This window comes from Anas acuta, chromosome 3, assembly GCF_963932015.1.
Source record: "Anas acuta chromosome 3, bAnaAcu1.1, whole genome shotgun sequence".
Classification (NCBI taxonomy): domain Eukaryota; kingdom Metazoa; phylum Chordata; class Aves; order Anseriformes; family Anatidae; genus Anas; species Anas acuta.
Genome location: NC_088981.1, coordinates 110,869,320 through 110,893,028, shown reverse-complemented (window position 1 = coordinate 110,893,028; position 23,709 = coordinate 110,869,320). Strand labels below are relative to the sequence as shown.

Sequence of the window (23,709 nt, the reverse complement as noted above, 5' to 3'; positions counted from 1 at the left end):
TTATATAGATCCAAAGGTAAGCATGGCAAAAGGCAAGATTGGACTTACTCGCTGTAATGTTGCAGGCTTCTCAACTGCAATCAAGTATTGATTTAGAAGATTAGATCCATTACTGAAAATCAGAGTACAGCTGGAGACATGCTGACCTACTACAATAGAAATCGGTGTCCTAGTGAATTTAGTGGTTTTTGATAGCTCTTCTAAGTAAAGCTGTTTTACCTCAGGACTAGAACTTGACAAAGCACAGGAGTAAGAAAAATTAAGGAAAATCTTACTGTGTCTACAACTCCGATATAATGTAAAAAAACACTTTTTCTTATAATCTGGAAATGTTTAAGTTAGAGCATTGTTACAATCAAGACTTCACTGAAATCCTTTTAGATTCTGTGTATTTCATAGAGCTTATTCTCTGGCAAGAAATAGTACATGACATGAACAGTAGCAAATGGCCCTTTTTTTTTTTTTTTTTTTTTTTTTACTGCGTGGTGAATAGAAGCAAACAGCCCGGACTGAGTTCACTGAAAAAAAAAAAAAACTATAACAGGGCATTCATGAGATGAATACAACCATCTCATGCCCTCTTTGTCAGGAGAGATCAGATGCACTGGTGTGGATGATGGTAACAACCCCTGAACGTGTTTTATAATGTAGGAGTGAATCGCAATGGTGACAAAATAAAGCACTGTTTTAGCTGTCACCACCCATCCTGCTAGGGTCTTGGAAGGCCCAATGGACGTTTAATTTTGAAGCGATATTTTTAAACCATATATTTAACAAGGTTAACTCACGTCAGAGGAAAACATCAGCCACCTATAATTAGACATCGACACATTAGCTATATTGATTGACCTTAACTTGAGATAGCCATTGTTGCCTGAAGCCTTTGTAATGAAGGAAGCATATGCAGAACGGGAAGGGAATGGGACTGTAAAATAAATAGGAAAACAGATTATGGTTACTTTCTACTTGGGAATTCCGTTGACAAAGACAGCACATTCCTCTGCACAGTGTCCTTTTCCCACGTGCTCCTTGCAGGAATGTTAACTGGAGGCTGCCACACATGGAGAAATAGTGTAAGGAACTAATGCGGCTGGAAAGTTACTGCAATGGAAAGTGAGTCATTGTTCTATGGGAGGCGTTGGGTGAATTAGCATTCACAAAGTGGGTGTTACCCCCCATGCAAGGAAGCATCCAGATGTGCTGCTGGCTTGTTGGACCGTAAGTCCATGAGCAAAATGAATATAGCTTCGATTTTAAAAATACCATGGAATGCAAAAAAAAAAAAAAAAAAATTCAAGACAGCCTGAGCAACTGTTAGTACCAGATAACACACATTTGGAAATAACATATGATGCGAATTCTCAAAACAAAGACACTTTCAAGTGAAGTTACAATTAAGATATGGTGGTGTAGTATATGAGATCGTTCTTGGATGCATAACAAGAAAGCCTATTTTTGAAGCTAGGATTGTGTGTGAGCAGTAGGGAGATTTATGAGCAAATAACGTTTCCGATGGACTTTCCATGTGACCTCAATCAAGTTATTACGCATTCAGATGCTCCTAATGCTTATCTACAAATGTGTTAATAAATGCCTATTTATATTGTAAGCGTTTTAGAACAGAGTCTGCTTTTTGTGACAAAGCTATACATCACCCAGCACACTAACAGGCTGGGGGTACTCCTTTCATATGATTGATTAATGATCATAAACACCAAAGTGAGATGATTTGCCACTTTTGTCCAAGATGGAAGCAATTTACAGCACTGGATGATAGTGAAAAGCAGACCCTGCAGATTCCTGGCTTACAGTATCATTGGCCTCATTAGTATCAGTAAGACTGTCTACTGTAACCTTAGCTCAGCTGGAAAAATGTTATGGAAGCTAATGGCTAGATGTGATGTGCGGCTAATTTTGAAATATTTGGAGGTAAATCTTACACTCCCTTTTTACTGTCATCTAAGAAATCTACTCTCTGATACCACTTCAAATTGCAGTGATGTTATCTGCGTGGAAAGCAACCTTCAGCTGGGTGGGCTGATGATAGAACTGAACTATAAACATTTAATTCTAAAATGTTATTATTATACATTTTAAAATGGTAATGGTGATCTTCAAAAAATAGGGCACTTTTAATAATGTTGCAAAGTCCTCGCAACACGGAGTGACTTACTTTATGTGTTCAAGTTTAAGGTGGTACAATCCTGGCTAGTGGACACTGCTTGCTTCGTATCTCAAAGCTTACATCCCATCATGTCCATCATAGGGACAGTTCTCAAAGGAGAAACCATGCAGTCTGAATTTCCAAAGACCCTTGCAGGGAAGGATTTAGAGAAGGAAAGGACTTGGTTTACATAAGCAAGATCTCTTGTGAGTCTTTTATATTTTGAGATTCAACTGAAACCAAGATGAATTGACAGCATGGCAGAGAGAAGCACACAAGAGCTTATAAATAGAGTCCTGAAAAGATGATTTGATTTCCATTCTGTGGAATGTTACAGCTATTCAGAGATATTACAAAGTAATCTCTGATAAATTGCCCATGATTGAAGCAAATGGGAATTCACTGAATAAAGCCCTCTGATCCTTAACGGGATGAAGCTCTGTACGAAAGTTCAGAAAAAGCGATGAAGGACTTTTTGTTTTGCTGTAGTATGTTCCTGATTTCCTTGCAAAACAGGGACAGGTAGCAACAAAAACTTCCATCTCCAAATATTTCTCATGCCATTAGATAATATTTAGGGAATAAACAAGGCTTTCCATTCCTCTTTGTCCTGGGTCATTTCCAAACATCTTTTTAATGTCGTTGAGTTCTAGTAAGATCTGATTCCCCATGTCTCATTCAATGGAAGGGGATTCTTTTGCTCGAGTACTTTTCCGTCTTTGGATTTCCCAGTGGTGTACCGGCCACAGCAGACGTCCTGGCTTCTTAGTGTATGCTTTGGTTATCTTCTTTTCTAAGAACTGGAGATAAAAGGGTGTTGAAGCCCTTACAGCAGCTTACACTGCTGTAAACTTCAGCACTCATTACAAATTGCTTCCATTTGAAACACAGTCCTTCCCAACGGCAATTATTTTCAGAAGCATTTAGATGTCTATTTGTAAGGCCAAACTACAAATCTTGAATCTTACTGGGAATGAACCCTGCAAAAATTTTATGTAATACTTAGTGGAGTGTAGCTCCAGTCCTTCTTCTTTTCTGTATTGTCTATCTTTCTCTACTCAAAGAGTTCTTGTATTATCTTTTTCACAAAGCTTTTCCTGCATACAACATGCTGAAAAGGGTCAAAATAGGTTTTAATTCTATCTTTATATTATCCTTGTAACAAACAACAGATAAAAAAAAAGGGAACAAATACATTTTTTGGATTAGTGAAATTACTCTATATGTTTCTACAGTAATTCATCTTTTATTGTTGAACTACATTTAAATCTCTTAGTATGTGATATAAAAGATTAATTTTATGTTAACATGTCCTCTGTATTACAAACAAAAAAACATCCAAACAAAACTTAACACGCAAACCTTGTTGTTTACGATTTATTCATTGCTATCGTCAGTACTAAAAATGGCGATGGAGCTCACATAGAAGCTATAAAGCCATAAGCTGCTTGAGTCGGAGTAACTAGCCACGCCTTGCAAGAGCAACAAGACAACTAAGAAACCTGAAAATAAAACCATCTGCCAAAAACAATCTAGGGAGTAAACATTCAAAATGAAGCATGTCTTTACATGTTCCCTACTATGCTAACATAATGAGAATAAAGCATTAAAATGTTCAAAGCAGTGAGCAGGGATTTTTAACGACATCAATCCCTCTACAAGAGTAGTCCCTCTGGCGTCATAAAGAGTACTCACTTGAGTATGGTTCACAGAAATGAGATCAGAACATTAGGAAAAACAAAAGCAAACAAGAAAAAGGGACACAAGTGTGGTCAAAATATTTAGTAAATATAAAATAAATAGCTTTCATAATTGTGGGTTTTCTGTTGCTTCAAGCAGATCTGGATAGGCACCCAAGAAACTCAATTTGCTTGCATAAAGACAAAGTTTATTTTACTTTTAAAAAGTCATCAGTGCTCACGAGAGGAGGAATGCTGGTTTGAATCAGGCATGTTGCAAGCAGATGTTATGCAAGCTTCCCCAAAGAGTCCTGCCAATGCATTGCAATCCTGAGTTATGACATTAACTGCAACTGCAATCTGGGCCCTTTTTTGGGCCACAGATTGAATTGTTGGTTTTCCCAAAATGGGGACGGTATGTTTGTGATGTATACAAAAACCTGAAGTGGACCAACATGTTATTTTTCATTTTCAGACCAACAGAGTTTGGACATCACATCTGAATTACAGGACTCACCAGTAGCAAGGACAGAAATAGGAAGGCACATTATCTGTCATCATATGATTGCAATATTAGCTCTTCTTAGCAAATATATCTCCTGGTTCTTTCCTGCAACACGTTTGGTAAGGGGCAGTGTCTTGCAGTTTCCTTCCATTCCTACTTTTCCTGCTTTTGAAGGATAAAAGGAAAGTCATATCCTAGTATAATTTTCAAAAAACTGTCTTAGGTTTTTACTTAAAATACTCCTTTGGCCTACAAGTGTTTGAAATGGCTACATCCTTTCATAACCTTTAAACAAATAAATAAATAAACAACAGGTACGCAACAAACCAAAACTAATCGCACTGAGCAGCACAACTATACCTTTGAAAGACTCTGCAGTATTAAACTGTAGATGAAGTGCTGTTGCCATTACAGATTAACAGCTCTAAGCAGAGAATGACAGGTAAGGTTCTAATTTCTGCACCCAAACGCACTGTGTTTTGGGTTATCTCAAAAATGAAAATTTGTCTCTGTATGCAGATTTTATGTTTTGCTTGGAAATGTAAATGGCCTGTTTTCTTTTTATGTATCCTATTAGTGCTGTTGTTTATTTTGTATTTTTGATTAGATGCTCTACCATACTTTCAGACTTCAGTCTTGAAAAGAAATATGTTGGAGTACGTACATAAAACAGAATTAAGTTTTTCTATTTATTGTTCTTTACTAAATATTATTGCAATTTCCATCTGCAAACAATAAAGATACTGATAAAGTTTGTATGAGCCTAACAGCCCAAGGCATGTGATCAGTAATTTTATTTGTCAAAGAAGCAGAAAGCACTAAAATAACTTGCCCAGCAATGCCAAACAAGTCAATGTAGAAAGAGTAAAGGCTGAGACTTCATCACCTATGGATCTATGCTTCTATTTCTTGGCTTTATTTCTTTTAGAAAGCTTTGGGTTTGGGAGCTTATGTGATGGTTTTGGGTTTGTGTGATGAAGTTTGATGAAGGCCCTCACGTTGTGGGGCGAGGAATGGCTTCTGACTTGCACCCAAAGGAGCACCGGCTGGAAGGGATCGGATTATAGCTCGTGAACAGCCTGAAAAGCGGTTTGGTCACCCTCTGTAGCGTAAGGGACACCATTCTTCATCCCCCTACAACGCGGTGACTGGAGCTGCCATAGCGGGGGCAGCCAGCAGGCTCCTCTCCAACCACTGAGCAACGAGGGCGGAATCCAAGCCGCGGCTACCGGGCAAAAAACCCCGCGGCTGTTACCGGCGCCTCGCCCGGGGAGCGCTCCCGAGAGCTTTGGCTATCAATAAGATTTCCTCCGAGCGAAACCCAGCGGGCTGTGCAAGAAGTTTTCCACAGAAAATAGCGGAAATCCTACCCCGGGGCGGCCGAGCTGCCGTGCGGCTCCCAAGGGGGAGCGGGGCAGACTCCCCCAGCTGCCGGGGCACCGCGGCTCTTTCTGGGGCTGCCACCTTCCAGCAGCCCCTTCCCGGCCCTTTTCCCACCCCAGGACCCCCGGCTTTAATCCCCGAGGGGATTAAACCCGGGAGGCTGTGGCGGCTCCTCCACCGCAGCGGGACCGGGGTGCGCGCTGCCCTGTCAGCCTGAGGGGAGCCCAGGGGGGCGGCTCCCACCCCTCCGCATACCCCGAGCCCCCCGGGGGACCTCTCCCCGCTCCTCGCGGGGGGGAACCCGGCCTCATTCCCCCCCTTTTTTCTCCCTCCCCGGCTCCACGCCAGCCCCTCGGATCGCGCCGGCGCCGTGCCGGAACGTCGGCAGCGGGGCCCGCACCGCCCCCCAGCGGCAGCGGCCGGGCTGGGAGCGCTGCGAGGAGAGAAAGGGAGAAGGGGCAGTAATGGCGGCCAGGTAGTGCGGCGCTCAGCCCGGGCGGCGGCGGCGGCGGCAGCGGCGGGAGGAGCCGGCGCGGCTCCGGCTGTGGCTCTGCCCGGCGGAGCGGCGTCCCCACAGGACTTCTCCTGCTTCTCCTCCTCCTCCTCCTTCCCCCTTTTTCTCCCTCCCCGCTCCTAGCCCCGCTGTCTGTCCGCCCTCCCTCCTTCCCTCCTCCCTCCCTCCCCTCCAGCTCCGCTCCGCACCGGCGGCGGCGTTTAAGCCCCCCGTGTCCCCCCCCGGTGTCCCCCCCCTCGGCGGGGCCATGGTGAACACCAGGAAGAGCTCCTTGCGCCCCCTGGGCAAAGCGGCGGCCGCTGCGGCCGGTGCCGGCAGCCATTTCATCTCGTCCCGGACCCGCTCGTCCAAACGGGGCACCAAGGCAGATGCGGCCGGGCTGGAAGAGACGGCGGCGGCGGCGCGGGTGAGGAAGGGCCGGCGGCGGGGAAGCGGTGGAAATGGAAGGGAGATGGGGGGGTGGGGGGGGAAGGTAGCATAAATAGTGGGGATGGGGAGAGGGAAAAAAAAAAGATGGGGAGGGAGGAATGAGGGGGTAACGGCAGCGAGGGCCGCGGCCGGGGGAGCCGCTGGGGACAGCGCCGCTGCTGCCGGGGGGGGGGGGTGCGGAGCAGGGCTGAGGGGGGAGAGAGGGGGCACGGGGGGTGAAGCAGGGTGAGACAGGGTGTAAGGGGGAAAGGAGGGTGTCGGGGGAAGGCAGGGGACGGGGGGTGAAGGCAGGGTATGGGGGGAAAGCAGGGTATGGGGGGAAGGCAGGCAGGCTGCGGCGGAGGAGCCGCCGCGTCCCGACCCGGTGGCTGGGCGACGGGCGGCGACAAGCGGCGGCACCTGACAGGGGGACGTGGGGACACAGGGACACGGAGACAGGGGGACAGAGGGGACGTGGGGACACGGGGGAGTTGTGGCGCTGCTGCCCGTGGGGCAGACAGGGCCGGCGGAGAAGGAGGGGGGGGGGGGTCCGGAGCCGAGCTCCCCCTGCGGCCGCGGCCGGCACTGCGCCTGCCGCCAGACAAAAGTTGGGAGCTGCGCCTGCTGCAACTTCGCAATCCTCTTGCCCTCTTTCCTCCTCCTTTTTTTTTTTTTTTTTTTAATTTGTTTTGCCTTTCCCCTTCCTTAAATGACCTCGGTTCTTCCGAAGAAAGGGTGTTCGCGGCGGCTTCTGGATAGGAAAGCTGCCCCGTTTTTGGGACAGCGCCGAGGAGGGCAAGGGGGGGGGATTTGCAGGGGCTCTGCTGGTTTAAGCGGAGCACTTTTTCTACATAACTTATAACAGCTTTAACCGTGATCCCTAATGGCAAATGATTCTACAGACTGCTATCGAAATCTGCTGTTTCTTAAATTATGTCTGGGAAGAGGAACTCGTGAGCCCCTTATTTTTGCCTTGGTGCCTCTAAGCATATCTTAACAACGCTGTTTTCTAAGCACACGCACGTCCTTTTTTCTTTCGTGATTGAAACCTCAGGTATTTGAAGGTCTAGAGTAACGGCTGTAGCTCTCCACAGGCATATTTTCAGAGCAACACGTTGTGAAAGGCTGGGTGAACAAGGAAGTGAAAAGCCAGGGTCAAAAAATGTTTGACAGTCGCACACCAACTGCCCACGTCCTGCCCTCTGTGAAGGAAGAAGTTAGTCACACAAGTAGGGAAACAATAGTAGCCGGGGCAGATCAGGAAAATGACACCTGGAATCGCCAGAAAACCTTTTACCCCATGCCTTTTGTTTAAAAACACACTGCCTGGATACTTGCTCCGTATTCCATGCTTCTCTTTCGTGCTTTGCAGTTCCCTTCCTCACATCTTACTTGCTCTCAGTGGTGCCTGTTCCTTCCTCGTATAACTTCATTAGGCTCGTGGGGATGCAGAACATCACTGTAAAAAGCTGTTCTGCTTGTTCTAGTATGCAGTTTCTGTTTATTCATATCATGGGTCTTGTGGTTTGTGAGGCAGAGTTTGGTGTAACCCTTCCTGGCTTGCTTTACAGAGAGTTTACAGCTGCTAAAAATAAGTAGGGCATCCTTCTGAGTATTTCTCATCTATGAATAGCATTCATATACTACAGATCATTAAAATGTATAAATGATGTTATTGTCAGAGTGTAAAGAAAGGAGATTATACAAAATACTGTCATAAAGTTGATAAATACATCACAGGATACATCCCATGTCTTTAAAGAAGTGTTTCTTCTAAAGTTAAGGGAATATTTCGGCATACTGGACTTGTTTCACTTCACATCCAGTATCGTGCGTTTGAGGTAGATAACTTTTTTGTTTAGATGTAACTGCCAAAGGTGAGCAGGAGTTACCAGGAAGGGTTTGTTGTTTTTCTTTTTTCCCCTCAGTAAATTTTTGTAGTGTGTATATATATCCCACCACAGTTTGAGTTGTCTTTGTACAGCTGTTTTTCCCTTCAGATCTAAGAATTTGTCAGTGATATAGTACGTTTCTGAGCTCCCCAATCTCCTTGAAATAATGCCAGAGAAAAGGATTTCAGTGATTACAACATGAATAAGTGTAGCTCTAGGAAGACAAAGCCTTTGCTTTTTGGAAGTGACTGTCAGGAGACAGATAGCAGGGCTGTGTTTTGCACAGAAAGTGTACTGGGGTTGTTTTCAGGCAATTGTATGTATTTTGTCAAAGTTGACTGGAACAGTGTGTTCTTTTAAAATCTTTTGGTTGTAATGTCAGAAAACCAGCCTTTCCTACGAGCAGTTAATTGGGTTAATGGGCTGCTAGAGTTGGGAGCTGCTCTGGTACGCTTTTTATTTGCACCGTGTGACTGAATTTTCTTCCACAGAGATTCTGACTTTGAATTCGCAGAGAAATGCTCTTCAGTGGCAATGCTTGTAATTACCTTTCAGAGTGTGTTTTAAAAGATCATCTATTTGTTCCTTATTAGCAAAAACTGCATTAGTAATATAGAGGCATCCTGTAAAATGCTGGTTAGACCAAGTAGTATAGATACAAGGCTAGGAGTTGTCTTCTACCTTGTTTTTCTTCAAGGTCCAGTCTTCTCATCCACATTTTCATGTGGGTATTGTGTGGTTTATTCATTTCTTTATATGTTTTGTATTCTTTTGTTTGTTTGTTTGCATTCATTTACAAGGAGAGGCTTGAATCCCTCTTCTCCTTGGCACAGGCTAAAAGAATTTAAGTTTCACAGAGTCACAGGATGGTTGTGTTTGGAAGGGACCTCTGGAGATCATCTGGTCCAACCCTCCCCTGCTTGAGCAGCATCCCCTAGAGCACATTACCCAGGATTGTGTCCAGATGGCTTTTGAATGTCTCCAGGGAAGGAGACTCCACAACCTGTCTCAGCAACCTGTTCCAGTGCTCAGTCACCCTCACAGTAAAGAAATTTTTCCTCATGTTCAGATGGAACCTCCTGTGTCGCAGTGTGTGCCCATTGCCTCTAGTCCTATTTCTGGGCACCGCTGAGAAGAATCTGGCCCCATCCTCTTCACACCCTCCCTTCAGGTACTTGCACACATTGATCAAATCCTCCCTGGGCATTCTTTTCTCCAGGCTGAACAGGCCCAGCTCTCTCAGCCTTTCCTCAGAAGAGAGATGCTCCAGTGCCATAACCATTTTAGTAACTCTTTGCTGGGCTCTCTCCAGTAGCTCCACGTCCCTCTTGTACTGGGGAGCCCAAAACTGGACACAATACTCCAGGTAAGGCCTCACCAGGGCTGAGTAGAGGGGAGGATCACCTCTCTTGACCTGCTGGCAGCACTCTTCTGAATACCCTCAGGATACCATTGGCCTTCTTGGCCACAAGGGCACACTGCTGGCTCATGGTCAGCCTCCTGTCCACCAGGACCCCCAGGTCCTTCTCCACAGAGCAGGTCAGCTCCCAGCCATAAATAAAAACCTGGCCTTTATTCCTTCCCAGGTGCAGGACCCTGCGCTTCCCTTGTTGAATTTCAAGTGATTCCTCTCGGCCCAACCCGCCAGCCTGTTTAGATCCTGCTGAATGACAGCACAGCCCTCTGGGGCATCGGTCACTCCTTGTAGTTTTGTATCATCCCAAGTCATTGATGAATAATTTTGGACACTGCAGGCCTCCAAGTAGGTGGCAACCCTCTGAGACCTGCTGTGCAGCCAGTTCTCAATCCACCTCACTGTCCACTCGTCTACCTTGCACTTCCCGAGCTTGTTTATGGGCATATCATGGGAGACAGTGTCAGAAGCCTTGCTGAAGTCAGGTAGACAACATCCACTGCTCTCCCACTATCTGTCCAGCATGATTTCCCTTTGGTGAATCCATGCTGACTTCTCCTGATCACCCTCTTGTCTTCCACGTGCTTAGGGGTGGCATCCAGGATGAGCTGCTTTCCAGGGATGGAGGTGAGGCTGACCGGCCTGTAGTTTTTAGGTCTGCCTTCTTGCCCTTTTTGAAGTCTGGGCAATGTTTGCTTTCTTCCAGTCCTCAGGCAGCTTCTAGTCTTCGGGTTCAATCCTGTATTGAGTTGCATATTAATAGTGCCCATTTCTGTTTGGTCGTAATGTAGAAGCAACACGCCTTCTGTGGAAATGGGCTGTAATGGCCTAAATGCCTTTATTGTTTTCTGTGTATTCCCTCAGTAGCCTTTCCTCATCTTGCAGAAAGCAATATTTGAAAAGTCAGCTGCTCCGTGTTACTGAGTGGCGGCTGAGATGAATACATGCGTGTCCGCTGAGCAGAAGCAAGATTAAAATTAACAAAATCCCTCACTAAATGGATCACGGAGCCAAGAAGTTTATTTTCTGACATGATGTAATAGCAGAGCGCCACAGGGAGGGTACAGAGGGGGAAAACTGGGCTACGCTTTTATTCCCGTTTCCATCATTGATTTATAAACTACGTAACAAAGTTAAGCTGTCATTACATAAGGTGCTGTTCTGCCTTTATATAAGTTGTGGGCATTTTTTTTCTTTCTATTACTAAAACTTGGGAAGCCCCCTGGGTTGATATTAAAGCTTTCTGACAAGAAAAATGCATCAAAATCTTCTGCGGTTTTCAGAAAGCAAATTGTGAAACAATGCTTGTAAATTCGGTGGGCTTCATTCAAACTCCAAAAGAGTCGAAGGTATCGGGGCCATAACCGGTTAACTCTGCTCTAGGGTAACTGTGATGTTTGCAGACATCACATTGTGATTGTGTTGTAATATTTATTTGGCAATTGAAGCGTTTTTGTCAACATCTTAAAACACAGAAATGCTGATCGAGAGCAGGAATGAATTTGTTGTGAAATAAACACTTTTTAATCATGCCATTGTATTAGTTGGACATTTTAGAAACGTATACAAGACTAACTTAATTAGGCAAGGAAGCATTAGCAGTGCCTTAAGAGCTACTTGAGGGCACTGTGGTGATTGTAACACATGATCCTAGCTAAAAGTAGTACTGCCAACATCATTCAACTTGTGCAGTGGCAACATAGAGCTCTCCATTGTACTTAATTGCTAATAGGAACAAACACAGCCTTGGGATTGACATAAAGTGCTGTACTGTGGTCGAGTTTAAGGCTAAGCAGCATTTCTGTGCGCTGCAATCCCTGTACATTTCTGCGTCTCTTACTGTAATTTCTCAGTCTGTGACAAAAAATATTTTTTCCATCTTGGAAAGTGTGATAATGCATCTTTGGGAGTATAAACCCACTGCTGCATTTTATTCCTGAAAGAAGTCTTTAATGGTCAGCTATTGAAAACATATAAAGTGAACTTTAAAAAATACATATTATTATTTATTTTCAAGTACTGGCTTTAAACACGAGCCTTTGAGCTTTCTAAAAAATATTTTTTTTCTTTCTGAAAAAGCGTGATTCAGGTTAATCTGTTATTTTCTGAGTACCTCCTTGCAAAGTGTTGTGCGCTATGCTGGTTAGTCTGTAGTTTAGAATAAAGCTCTTAGAAAAAGTTAATGTTTCCTTCTTCCATAGGAAAAACTATACTTAGGGCAGCCTGCATATGAAGTGCTTCAAGGAAAAAGCTCTTCTTAAATACCTATATTAAAAAAATAATAATAAATTACAGTTAAGATTTTACACTGAGGCTACCCAGCACTTTCCCGGTTCTTTGCATTATACCCTGAAACACAGAGCCTGGTGAAGTTATTCACAGCAATGGCAGTTGAAGGCAGGTTCCCAGGAAAGCTCATCTTAGCAGCGAGGTAAGATGTAGGATTTGCTCCCTTTCCGTGGTCTGCTGCTCTTCTGGGACGCACCAGGAGAAGGTCGGTGATGTGAGACGAATTGCGCAGCCTGCTCTTGGGTAGGGTGGTACTGATACAGCTGTGACCGAGGGAGAAGGAGTAATTGGCGGAAGGAATCGATGGCCAAGCTTCTGTCAAAATATTTTATGATCAGCGTTTGTAATCCTGTGCTTCCAGACCGGTGTCCTGAGTTAGGATTCCTAATGTGTGCCGTGCCAAAGCAGCGTGGGCCACAGTGAAAATGGAAAATTGCTCCTCGTAAGTGCACGCGGCTTATCCTAGGAGGCAGTCGTGCATCTTGATCGAAACCCTGCCTTTGCCAAAATACTGCTACGGGGCCAGAAAAGGAAGCAGTGTAAGGACTAAACCCAGCAAGGGAGCGAGACCTCCAAAGAATGCTCAGGAAATGGTGTTGATGTTTGGTGTGTTGCATTGCTTCCTCTGAACATTGGGTTTGTCCCAGAGTAATATTAATAAAAGCTGCTGCTTGAACCCCCGTCTCTGGGTTCAAACGTGAAGCAGAAGGCTTCACCGATTGTTGCAAGAGATCCCATGGCAGTTGTGCAAGAGTGGCATACAGCTTGGGGTTATAGAAGATAATTAGCTCAGGTAATTACATTCTGATCACCTACATTCCCCTGCAGTTTCAGTTGGATGTGGTATGCTTTTGCATAGCCTGCCCTAAATTGTTGAGTGTTTGCTGCGCTGTGGAAAAGTTTTCATTCCATTCTAGTGATGCTTTAAATTATTCCTGCGTAAAACTCTGAAGCCCTCCTCAATCCAAAGCATCCAGCAGGAAGGAATCAGTGATGTGAAGCTTTCATTGCTCTTACTTTGTGTTTCTGTGACCGTTTCAAATGGCGCTGATTGTTCATTAGATATTTCAGCTCTAATGTATTGCTTTGTGAGTGGTTCATATCACTCATGAACCCACTTATCGCAAAGGGAGCCGACTGATTTTCATCCTTCTTCATGGTATCATTTATATTTTTTTGTACTCTTCATGCTTTGCTGCTTTTTCTAAATTTTTGTTTCCGAGTTTAGTGCTGCCTTTATTACCTTTGATGGGGTTTTCATGGTTTATTTTAACCGCTAATTGCTTTAAGTCGTTCAAGTGTTGTTTTGCATTTATACTTCCCTGGGTTCCGTTCCTGAAGAAGCTGAATTTCTTCTTGCTTGGTAGCCACTGAAACATCCCACTTCTCTGCCACTTGTAAGGTTAATATGTTACCTTCTGTCAGCATTTTCATTTTGAACCAAGAATGTGTGTGCTGGGATAACTTTGACTCTAGTTTAACTAGGAATAAATGATGTAGCTTCAGTGCTTCTACCAGAAATATGGAACTCATGAGCTTGTCCAAAGTTCCTGAGCAGTTTTTTGTAGCCTTTTCTGAATTTATTTATTTATTTTTAAATCTTTGTGATTCTAGCAATGTATATGCATGACCTACCTAGCTTAAAGCTTTGGTAAAAAGCTTCTGTCCAGCTGCGCACAGAGCAGATACCTTGGTTTGGGCATTGTCGTGATCTGGAAAATGGGCTTATTGCATTTCTCTAACATAGAGTCAATATCTTAATTTTAAGTGAATAAGTAGTTGAACTGAGCTATTAAAATAAATTGAAGTTTTTCTTTCTGTACACAGGGAAGATGTTACTTGCATGTGAATTCATTGCAATTCATCATTCCAAGTATTTAATGACTACTTTCTATTATTTCTCCAATTTATCTTGTAGGCCTTGAATATTGTTTATTATGACTTTAAATTTCAAGGCATTCATCTTAATATTTCATACTACGTTTTTATACAACATTAGCTTGGCTTTACTTTTGAGATACCGTCTTTAAGTGCACTATAGATAGAGATGCAGAAGCATTTTTAATCCTGTAGTTTTTAACACAGAAGGAAGGCTACCTCTTTATTTGTGTTTTGTTTCCTTGCTAAATTTGATGGCTCAAGTACCTGGTCATGTCCAAACATAGAGAAACAGGATTGTAATCATTTGTAAAAGTTGGCATATTTATAATTTTTGCTTTAAAGGACTTTGGCAATAGAATCATGGAAACAGTTAATATGCATCTGACTAAAAACGTCTTCCTTCAGTGTTAAATGGGAAAGATCAATGCTTTTTAAACCTTCCCATGTGTGGATCTCCCGGAAAACCTTCAGGTGTGGACAGCAAACGAAGGCCACCCCTGGCAGCCCTGCTCTTCTGGAGGTGTGTGATTTCCCAGGCGGTGCGAGCCGCTTGCTGTGCAGCTGCGAGAAGCAATACGCTCGCCAATGCTTGTGCCTGTCTGGCTATTTGATCGGCTGGATCAGGCTCAGGTTGCTGGTCCAGCTGAAAATGAAGCCTCCTCCCCGCTTCCCCTTGTCTTGATTATCAGCTGATGTTATAACACGATTATCAGCTGGAGACTCACAGCATCACGCCGAGTTTTGGGAAGGCACGAGAGGGAGGAGAGGAGCACTTGTGGTGGAGGGGTTGGAGAGGGGCAGTGATGAGTGGGACAGACCTCAGCTCTCTGTGGGCTCTGGCACGATTTGGCAGAGGCTGTGTGTAGCAGACTGTCCCTCTCTTTCATGAGCCTACAAGCAGCCCATGGATTGCAAGAGTTTTTGGATGTCAGATGAAAAGCTGGCTTTCAGCAGCTTGTCCTTTCGGCGCTCAGCCTGCTTGGGAACAGGTGTCTGTGGTGCAGGCAGGGTGAATGGTCAAAAGCATGAAAACGCCCAAGAAACAAGTGGTGTAGGCAGAGCTTTCTATTTTTACTTTGTCAACTCAGAACTTTTCTCAAAAGCTTTCACATTTAATAAAAAAAAAAAAAAATTTGGAAGTGAAGAGCTCTAGGAAATAAAATGGAAATCTATTGAAAGAATGAAAGCGGATCTTCTCATGCAAAAAACGGTGTTTCAGATGAATGAGTCGGAAATAATTTATTCTGATAAAGTCCAGGTGAAGGGAGATTTTATATTCTTACGGCTTCTGCTGATGTAAGCATTGTTTACTGAAAAAAAAAAAAACCAGAAAGGGGATGATAAAAGAATATTGATCTTGCAACTGAGGCATTCTTTTCTATCATTATCACCGATGAAATTAATAGTTTTTAATCTATGATCATCAAGCACTTCTTACGTGTGAATCGTATTTGCCCTTAACACCTGTGTTAAGGTCTAATAGATGGCAGTGTGCAAGTAAGTGGAAATTGGAGAACTGTGGCCAGAAGATGGGTTTGTCCAACGTTGTCACTTTTCAAGCTGTTGGGAAGGTAACACAAGGTCCCTAATAAAACTTGAAGTTCTTAGTAAGGCTGTTAACGTGCTTTAATCCAAAGACATTCTTTTACTCAGCTTCATGGCATTTGAAGGCCCAGGCCTGCAATGCAAGGTGTGCTCCCGGTTTGAATACTGATTAAAAACTTTCCACTACTAGAAAATGTGCAGTGAACTTAAAAGAAGGCATTCAACGTAGATTTCGAAGGGGTTTGGTACGTTACTGTCAGTTGACTTCATCATGCTCATGGTAGAAAGTTTGTTTTATCTAGTTACTAGTGCTTGAAACCAAACGAGCAAAGCTAAAAACAACTCAAAGGGGTTGTGAAGTCTTTTGTTTTTTTGATTTTCTTTCCAGCTTAGTATGCCTAGCCCAAAAATGCTTTAGGAAGGGTACCCAGTTCTTGCCTAGCTTTCAGCAATAGATCTGAAAGGACGTCTTTAATGCAATAGAGGTGTAGAAGTTTATATTTTAAACTGTGTTTTTCACCCTTTTGCAGAAACTGATAGACAAGGGAGAAAGTGGCTTATCCAGAATCACAATGCAGACAGACAGAGAGTGGATTTTATTGGTATGGCATGACTTTATATATTAAATACAGCAAAAGGAAAAGGAATTGTTAACCAAATAGTCATCTGAGGGCAAAGCTGAGTTATCAGCTTAAGTAATTGGTACCTGGGGACACCTTCACATGTTTTTTTCCATGACTGCAAGTTTTATTTTGGAAAACAACCATCTTTTTTTTTTTTTTTTTTTTTTAACAGAGGAATAAAAATATTAATTAAATACCCTGAGTATGTACTTTCTTTTAATGAACAGCCCATTTCCACATGGTCTTTGAATGAACTCGTAAGGGGAAAACCAGATCTTCAGCAGACAGTTTTTTGCATGTTTTATTTTTTTAAATATTAATACGGGTTATTAATATTCTGAGGCGTCTGAGAAGCTGTGTTGTTTTTCGCGAGCTGCATTTCAAATGAGGTCAGAAATAACTGGAAGACCTGGATTTGGTTTCTCCAAAGTGCGTAAAAATAAGTAGATCGCGAGATGTCTGAAGTCACTGGTGTCTTTTCAAAGAGTGAAATGAGGAGGAAAAATACTTCTAAATATCCAAAGCTAAAGGAGGACTGAAGCGAGTAGGCATTTTTGAAAACCTGTAGCTGAAACACATTTCTTCATTATGTTTATTTGGCTGCTTTTAATTAAGACAAAAGTAAATTTCGGGGTGTTGCTTGTTTGTTCAGTGAGGCAAGAAGAAGAACAACTAATTAAAATAGGCTGCTTTTTACAAAATGCAGGGGAATAGGATTGATCAGTTGAAGATTCGATGCCAGTTGGCCTTAATTTCACATTTTAGGCGTGGGAAGGGATCGTAGATAAGAGAAAAGCATGCTTATAGGAGCTGAAAGGATTAAAATAGTTGGTTCAAAACTCCTGTCTGATTTGTGAAGTTCTCTGAGCGATCATGGTAGCGTGCTGGGTGTGGTAGAGTTAGTCAGAGGAAGGGTGTGACCCACAAGATGTATGGCAAGGAGAGCAAGTTCAACCATCGTGGAAAACTCAAATGCATCAGCATGTCTCTGCCTACCTGCGTTTGAGTGCACTTGGACTTGTGGTAGACCAGACAGAGGCTTTTTTCTGAAATGGTGAGGTGTGGTTGTGGTCTGAGTGTCGTGTCATCCCTGCTCGAAGACGAGCTGAACCTGTGGTCGTGTACTCTGAGATGGCAGCGAGAGAGAGTTTGTGCTCCTCGTGTGTTACCAAGACTGCAGGATCACAGTTACCTTTGGACATTCAGACCAGGAGTAGGAATTCATCAGGTATTCTTCTGGCCAGGAGATTCAACTTATTGAAAATAAATAAATAAATAAAAATCCCCTCCAAAAATACCACCAAACCCAAACTGGCGATCTCTTCCATGAGCTCTTTGATATGCTAGAAATAATCTTTTGTGTTTTAACTTGAAAATGAATCAGCTGTAATTCTTTATCTGGTTGGTCTGTGTGATACACCTGAAGGCAACCACTTGTTGGTTAGCAGCTCCGTGGTGTGTGTGTCCTCCAGTCCTGCTCAAAGGCTTGATCAGTTTGGTCACTTCTTTTCTAGGACAGCAGACCGAGAAGGAGAATTTAGTTTAATTCATGGATTTCTAGCTTGTGTTCTTTCAAAACTTGTCTCTAAATGTGATAACTGAAATTGTCTTAGTATCAGGTTTTTATTTTGAGATTTATATAGGGAAGAGAAGGCTGCAGTAATACGGTGTGGTTCTCGTTGCACCTCCATGGATGTGTGTATTACGAGATGATAAACATCTCTCCATCTTTTTCTTCTTCATGCAAAGTAAAGAAAGCAGAGATAAGTATGCAGCTGTAAGTATTTTATTGCTTTATTTGCTGTTTTTGGATTTGGTTACGAGATTGATCGTTACCACCATCCAGCTGCTGGCAGTGAAGTTGCATTACCGGAGTGTGCCTGCTGCTGCTGCAGGGTTCTGGGTGCAGATTCTTAGCTCTGCAGCTTGCTCGAAGTACTCCTTTGGCTGTCAAACTCAGTTACTCTCTTGAATACGAAGATGATAACGAGCACTGTTTCTCCATGCTAGACCAAGGATGTTGTCTTCTTAACCCGCTGGCTATTAGTGAGTCGCTGCTCTCAACTGCGAGTGAGTTTCCGTCGGTGCCAGTGTTTGGTTAGGAGCTCTGAGGTCAGTGCATCACTGACTTCTGCAGTTACATTCCTCATTTCTTAATTTTCAGGTTTGGTGCTTTTATCATGCATTTTTCTTTCTAGTCCCAGAACATTTTCACGCTGTGTACTGTTAAGTAATAAGTTTCTGGGTTGAAACCGAAGTAGTGTTTTCAGTCATTCAAGGTATAAATGGTTTGAGACCCAGTTACTTGAGGGAGCAAGCAGAATGCGGAGGCATCATTAGACCTCTTTTGCTATAAATGGGAGGAAGTGCTGGGGAGGCTGCTCTCTATAAAGGTTTCTCAAATTGGAATTAATTTCTTTTCTTGTTCTCGCATCTCCCAGTGCAGCTGATCTCTTGAGAGTAATGAAAACTCCATCTCCGTGTTTTACTGCAGGTAGCTGACGAGTCTGGATGGCAGGCTGGGTGTGAGTTGATTCTCCAGAGCTTAATTTTTTTAAGAGCATTAAGTGGAACATGGAGTTTGGATGCTTATTAATACGTGTAAATTTTCAGTGATTTCTTTCTGTTGGAGCTTCATTATTACCTTGCAGCAAGGTATTCTGTGTGTTAGGGGATCTACAGCAGCTTTGCTAACTGCAGGTAGGGTTTGGGCTTCACTGTCTTCAAATTTGGACTTGCTTTGTACTTGCACCTTGCTGGGATGTGACTGCTCGCTGTATTGCCTCTGACCACTGCATAGCCAGGAGGAATAGAGGACAAACCAGGACCATCAGCTGATTTTTGAGATTTTGGATGAGAGGCAGGGAGCTGGAGGACATGCAGAGAAAGGTGGCCATCGGAGACCTGGGAGGAGGAAAACATGCATTATTAATTTCCCTGCTCGCAAAATAGCTTTAATGTTACCCCTCATAAAGCTTCACTACTTGTTTGTTCCCCTTTCTCAGCTTCATTTTCTCGGCCTGGCCAAGCCGGTTTGAAACTGGTTCTGTGGCTTGCCTCGAAACCCTGCTCCCAGCCCTGCACAGCCGCTCGGGTCATTTCAGAAAGCACCTCCTAAAACCGACTGCAGGAGGGCGTGCTAACACCTAGTGGGGTATTTATGCGAGTCCACAAATAAGCTTGTGGCTGGTCAAGGGATAAAGTACACGTACAAATGCTTACTGTGTTCAGAAGGGAATAAATATGGTGTTATAATTGGGAAAAGTCATTTTCTTGCGGGTGCTGGCCATCGTGCAAACTGTCTGGCTGTGCACTGTGTTGTACAGTGGAGGTTCTCTGTATACAGAAGGTTGGTACCTGTGCTCTCCTAGCTTCTGATCCCAAATCCTGCTTTCTTTAATTTAAGGTTGTGCTCTGATCTTCTAGTAGAAGCATTACAAATGCAAGAGGGAAATTACCGCACTTCTTCGGGAAGTGCATCAATGAGGAAGAAAACCATGGTTCTGTTCTGTTTTGTTGCATTTGGTTTGTTGTTGAATTCCTAAGGCTGAATAGTAAGATAAACATCTTGCTTTCCCCGGGCTTACCTCAACAGGTAAACAACTGTAATTAAAACTACTTCTAAAATGGCATGCGAGCGTAGGCTGGTTAGAAGCTAATACGATACCTTTGTATTCAGTATTTTCAGTACTATTACAAGTATTTACCGATATTTATGCTATAAATAAAAATATGTTCCATAAATAACAAAATATAATTAATACTGTATTTAATCATTTGTTATTATTATAAGTATTTAAGTTAATATTAGTTTAAAAATGTCCTTGGGGATGAAATGTTACGGCGTGATGCAGACAGCACGTTTCACTTGCAGCTTGCTATTCCTGCTCTCACCTTTGCCATTTACTCGTGTGTGTTTTTTTTCCTTGTGTTATCTTTTACGTTTTTCTCATCTTTTGGTGAAATGATTCAGCTGACTAAGCAGGTCAGAAACTAATCCAGCTGAAGAAAAGTGAGCATCTGAAGCTGTAGTGGATTGGTTTGGCTTCTGGGTGGGTCAGACAAGCACCAGGATAAGACAGGGGGGTTGCACTGGTGCTGCTGAGCTTGGGGTTCAGTGCTGCTGAGCTTCTTAGGGTCTGCTGTCTCCCTGAACTGCACCCATGCGGCTGGTTTTCTGTAGGCTTTGCCACTTCCTATACGTGGTGCTGTGACAGCCTTTCTTCCTCCTAAGCTAATCTTTTTTTTTCCTCCCCCTTGGGTGCTCGAGATACCCAGTATTTGAATGATATCTGTAGCACAAAGCAGATGGTTGTTGCTGATGAGCCAGATGAATAAACTGGACTTCCACAACCATCTCCTTGCATACAAGTAAAACTATCTTTTTTTTTTTTTTCTTAGTTTGTCCTTGCTGACAGTTCCTGGACCTGGATATTTGGAAATTGATTGTTGCAGGAGAAGATACATACATACATACATACACACACACATATATATATATATATATATATATATATTAACTCGCAAGAACAAGCTTGTTTTAAATGTTTGGTTTGCAAAGTCTTGCTTTTTCCTTCATAGCTCACCATGACAGCCTCAGATGCTCCTAAGAGATGCTTCTAAGTTGCCTGTCCGTGCACTACTTACGGACAGAGCTCTCACATAACTCCTCCTGTCTTCAAGTTTCTGTCTGTTACCACTAATAAGCCACAGAGGAAGAACTCTGGTAGTGTTGTGGTGCTTTTTCTAGGTGTTAGGACTGAAGCTTCAGCATGTGTAACGCTGCTAACAAGCACAGGAGACGAAAAGTGCTGTAGAAGTATGTCTGCGTTCAGTGGCTCCTCAGTTGCCTGTTTAGCAGTAGAAGGAAGGTATTGCAAAACTCCTGCAAGACAGAAGAGTGTAATGTGACTGTTTAAGCACTTTAAGTACAAAGATAACATCAGTAGGATAAATTCATGCCGTGTTTCTAAGTATCTTAACTTTCCTCAGTCCTTTTTTCTCTTTATTTCACTATTAATTCATTTTCAAGTAGGGTAGGGCTGGCAGCGTCATGTAAGAAATACAAAGTGCAATGGGGTCAGAGAACCAGAATGCTTGTTCAGGAAAAAAAGGTTCAAATATACAAACACTTAATAGTTCAAAGAAAATGTCCTTATAGTTTCCAGTAAAGTTTTCAGAATAAATATTTTTCATGTTTTGGGCAAGCCAAACGCTGAGAGTTTGACAGGGGAGTGAGTTTAGCCCTCAGAGTGCCTGGCTTTATTTATCATCAGTTACACCTGACTGTGTTTCCATTAACTAAAGTTATCTTCTACCAAGCTTATTTTTCCTCTTTTTTTTTTTTCTACAAGGGCATATAAAAATGAGCCAATTAAGCATGGTCTGATGCCTTTTTTCTTTTCAGAAAGATGAAGGCAGTGATGGTAGTTTGAGCGATAGCCACATATCTCCTCCCGCCAAACGTACCTCAAAACATGCTGATCCTGTGTGCAAAGACAAGTCAAAATCACGCAGCACTGGGCAGCGAGAGGAATGGAGCATCTCAACTGGACAGTCCAGGTAACTTGGTTACTAAGAAAAAAATGAAGTTCTGTCAGATTTTCCCATATTTTTGACTCGCTTCCTCTATTTCTGCAGTGAGCTGCAGCTTACACTCGAGTGTATTTTTGAAGCATGCTATTTCATATAGTTTCCTTGTTATTTTAAGGCTCCAGGAATGGGGGTTATATCAGTCCTCTCATCTCTGTGCTTTCTTTCTATGCAAATGTGTGCTAAAATGGAAAGTAATTTTTATTTCATATGCAGTCTGAATTCTAGATTCCTGATACATCCAAATTTAGTGACTTAATTGGTATTTTTGTGTACTTTGTCTATAAGAAGACATGACATTTTAATAAAGAAATCAGTATTTCTGCTGTCTTTATGGAATAGATAATGGTCAAGTTTCTTTCCATTGTCATGTTCAGCCTCTTTTCCCTGTTTGGCTATAAAGACTGAAGTAAACTACTATGTTTAATTAAGGTCTAAACCATGCCAAATTTTTATAACTCAAAAGAGGAGTAATATATTTCATTTTCTAGCTATTGATTAATAATATTTTCAAAAGCATTCTTGTGTTCACAAGATTACAGGTAATTGAGACATTACAGACTGTATGTTCCTGGGCCATGAACATTCAGTTAATAGTGATTCCTTTGTAGGTAATATTTAATATTTCTGAACAAATCGGAGTTCTTACAACACTTCGGATAAAAGAATGACTTCAATTCACTACAGGACAGTCATCTGCTAGAATGACGTATTTCAAAACTATATAAACCTTAAAACAGATTATTTTTTTCTGTTTATGCAAAGAGATGAAAAAATTCTTAATGCAGCTGGGAGAATTTAGATCGCTGTGTCAAATGAAATTTGGTCAGGATGCCAAAGCTCCTGTTGTTACATAGGAAGTGCTGTGACATGTCCATGCATCTGAGCTTTTTTGATTTGTTTTTCTGCCAAAATCCAAAGCGCTGTGCCTAATAACGATCTTCAGTCTTTAAGACTTTTCCCAAGAGTTTTGTTGCTAAATCTTCATTATAATCAAATTTCACTTCTTCAGTTGTGGTTTCTAAAAAACTTAAAATATCTGACCAGAAAAACGTTACTGGAAAGTTGGATGTGCACATGATACGTAAACGTGGCTTTCTGTGTTGCTACCCAACCCTTGCAAAAATCCTTAGGTTACCTTGGTTTCATAAGTGTTACACGTTTCTTAGGAAAATAATAGTAGAAGCCCATTGTTCTTTTATTCTTTATTAAGATGATTTCTTTGTGGTGTGTTTAATTCTTGGTCATGTTAAAATTCATTTAGTATTACTAAGATTTCCCCTCTTTTTCATCTTCCCCATCAAATTCACTCTAGCTTTTCAGTTTGATAACAGGGTGTTCCTTTCTATCCAGTAGTGCTATGCACTAAATGCCATAGTTCACTTGTCTCTAAAATACTTGGTGTTTCTGAGAGTGGAAGAGAGATTAAAATATATTTTTTTTTCCCTTTTGTGTGACTTATTTTCCCTTTTTGTGTAACAGTATTGACAAGTTTCTGTTAACAGTCTGTCAATAGCTGTAGAGTTCTTGTTCATTTGTATTCTGTGCTCAAGATTCTCTCAGACTGTCTCATAAATAAGACTTTTAATTTTTAAAGAGAAAAAGTGAACAACTGTTTATGCAGTAAAATTTCAGAGAACTCTGCGATACGTTTTTTTCTCAATCTATGAAATAGTAGAATAAAGTTAATTTATTCTACTATCAGAGATTAATAGAGGGGGACTAATTAAAAAGAAGGGACTAGTAAAAAAGATGTTTGGATAATTGGGGGGTTTTGTATAATTGGTTTTGGCAGTTTTGCCCTCATTCCAGTGTTGGGC

At 42.4% G+C, this 23,709-nt stretch overlaps 1 protein-coding gene across 5 annotated transcripts in view; it reads left to right on the top strand.

Annotated features, from left to right (window-relative positions):
- Positions 1-6,118: 6,118 nt before the first annotated feature.
- ATAD2B (ATPase family AAA domain containing 2B) overlaps positions 6,119-23,709 on the top strand; it is an 81,052-nt gene continuing 63,461 nt past the window's right edge. Inside the window, exons 1-2 of one of the 5 annotated variants that reach the window (XM_068678719.1) lie at positions 6,119-6,651; positions 21,705-21,859. In XM_068678719.1, the coding sequence (XP_068534820.1) occupies positions 6,493-6,651; positions 21,705-21,859 (314 nt within the window). In that variant the 5' untranslated portion in view covers positions 6,119-6,492. Of the gene's footprint in view, positions 6,652-21,704; positions 21,860-23,709 lie in introns of those variants that run through there. The other 4 variants (XM_068678718.1, XM_068678717.1, XM_068678716.1 and 1 more) reach the window with 4 other exon arrangements.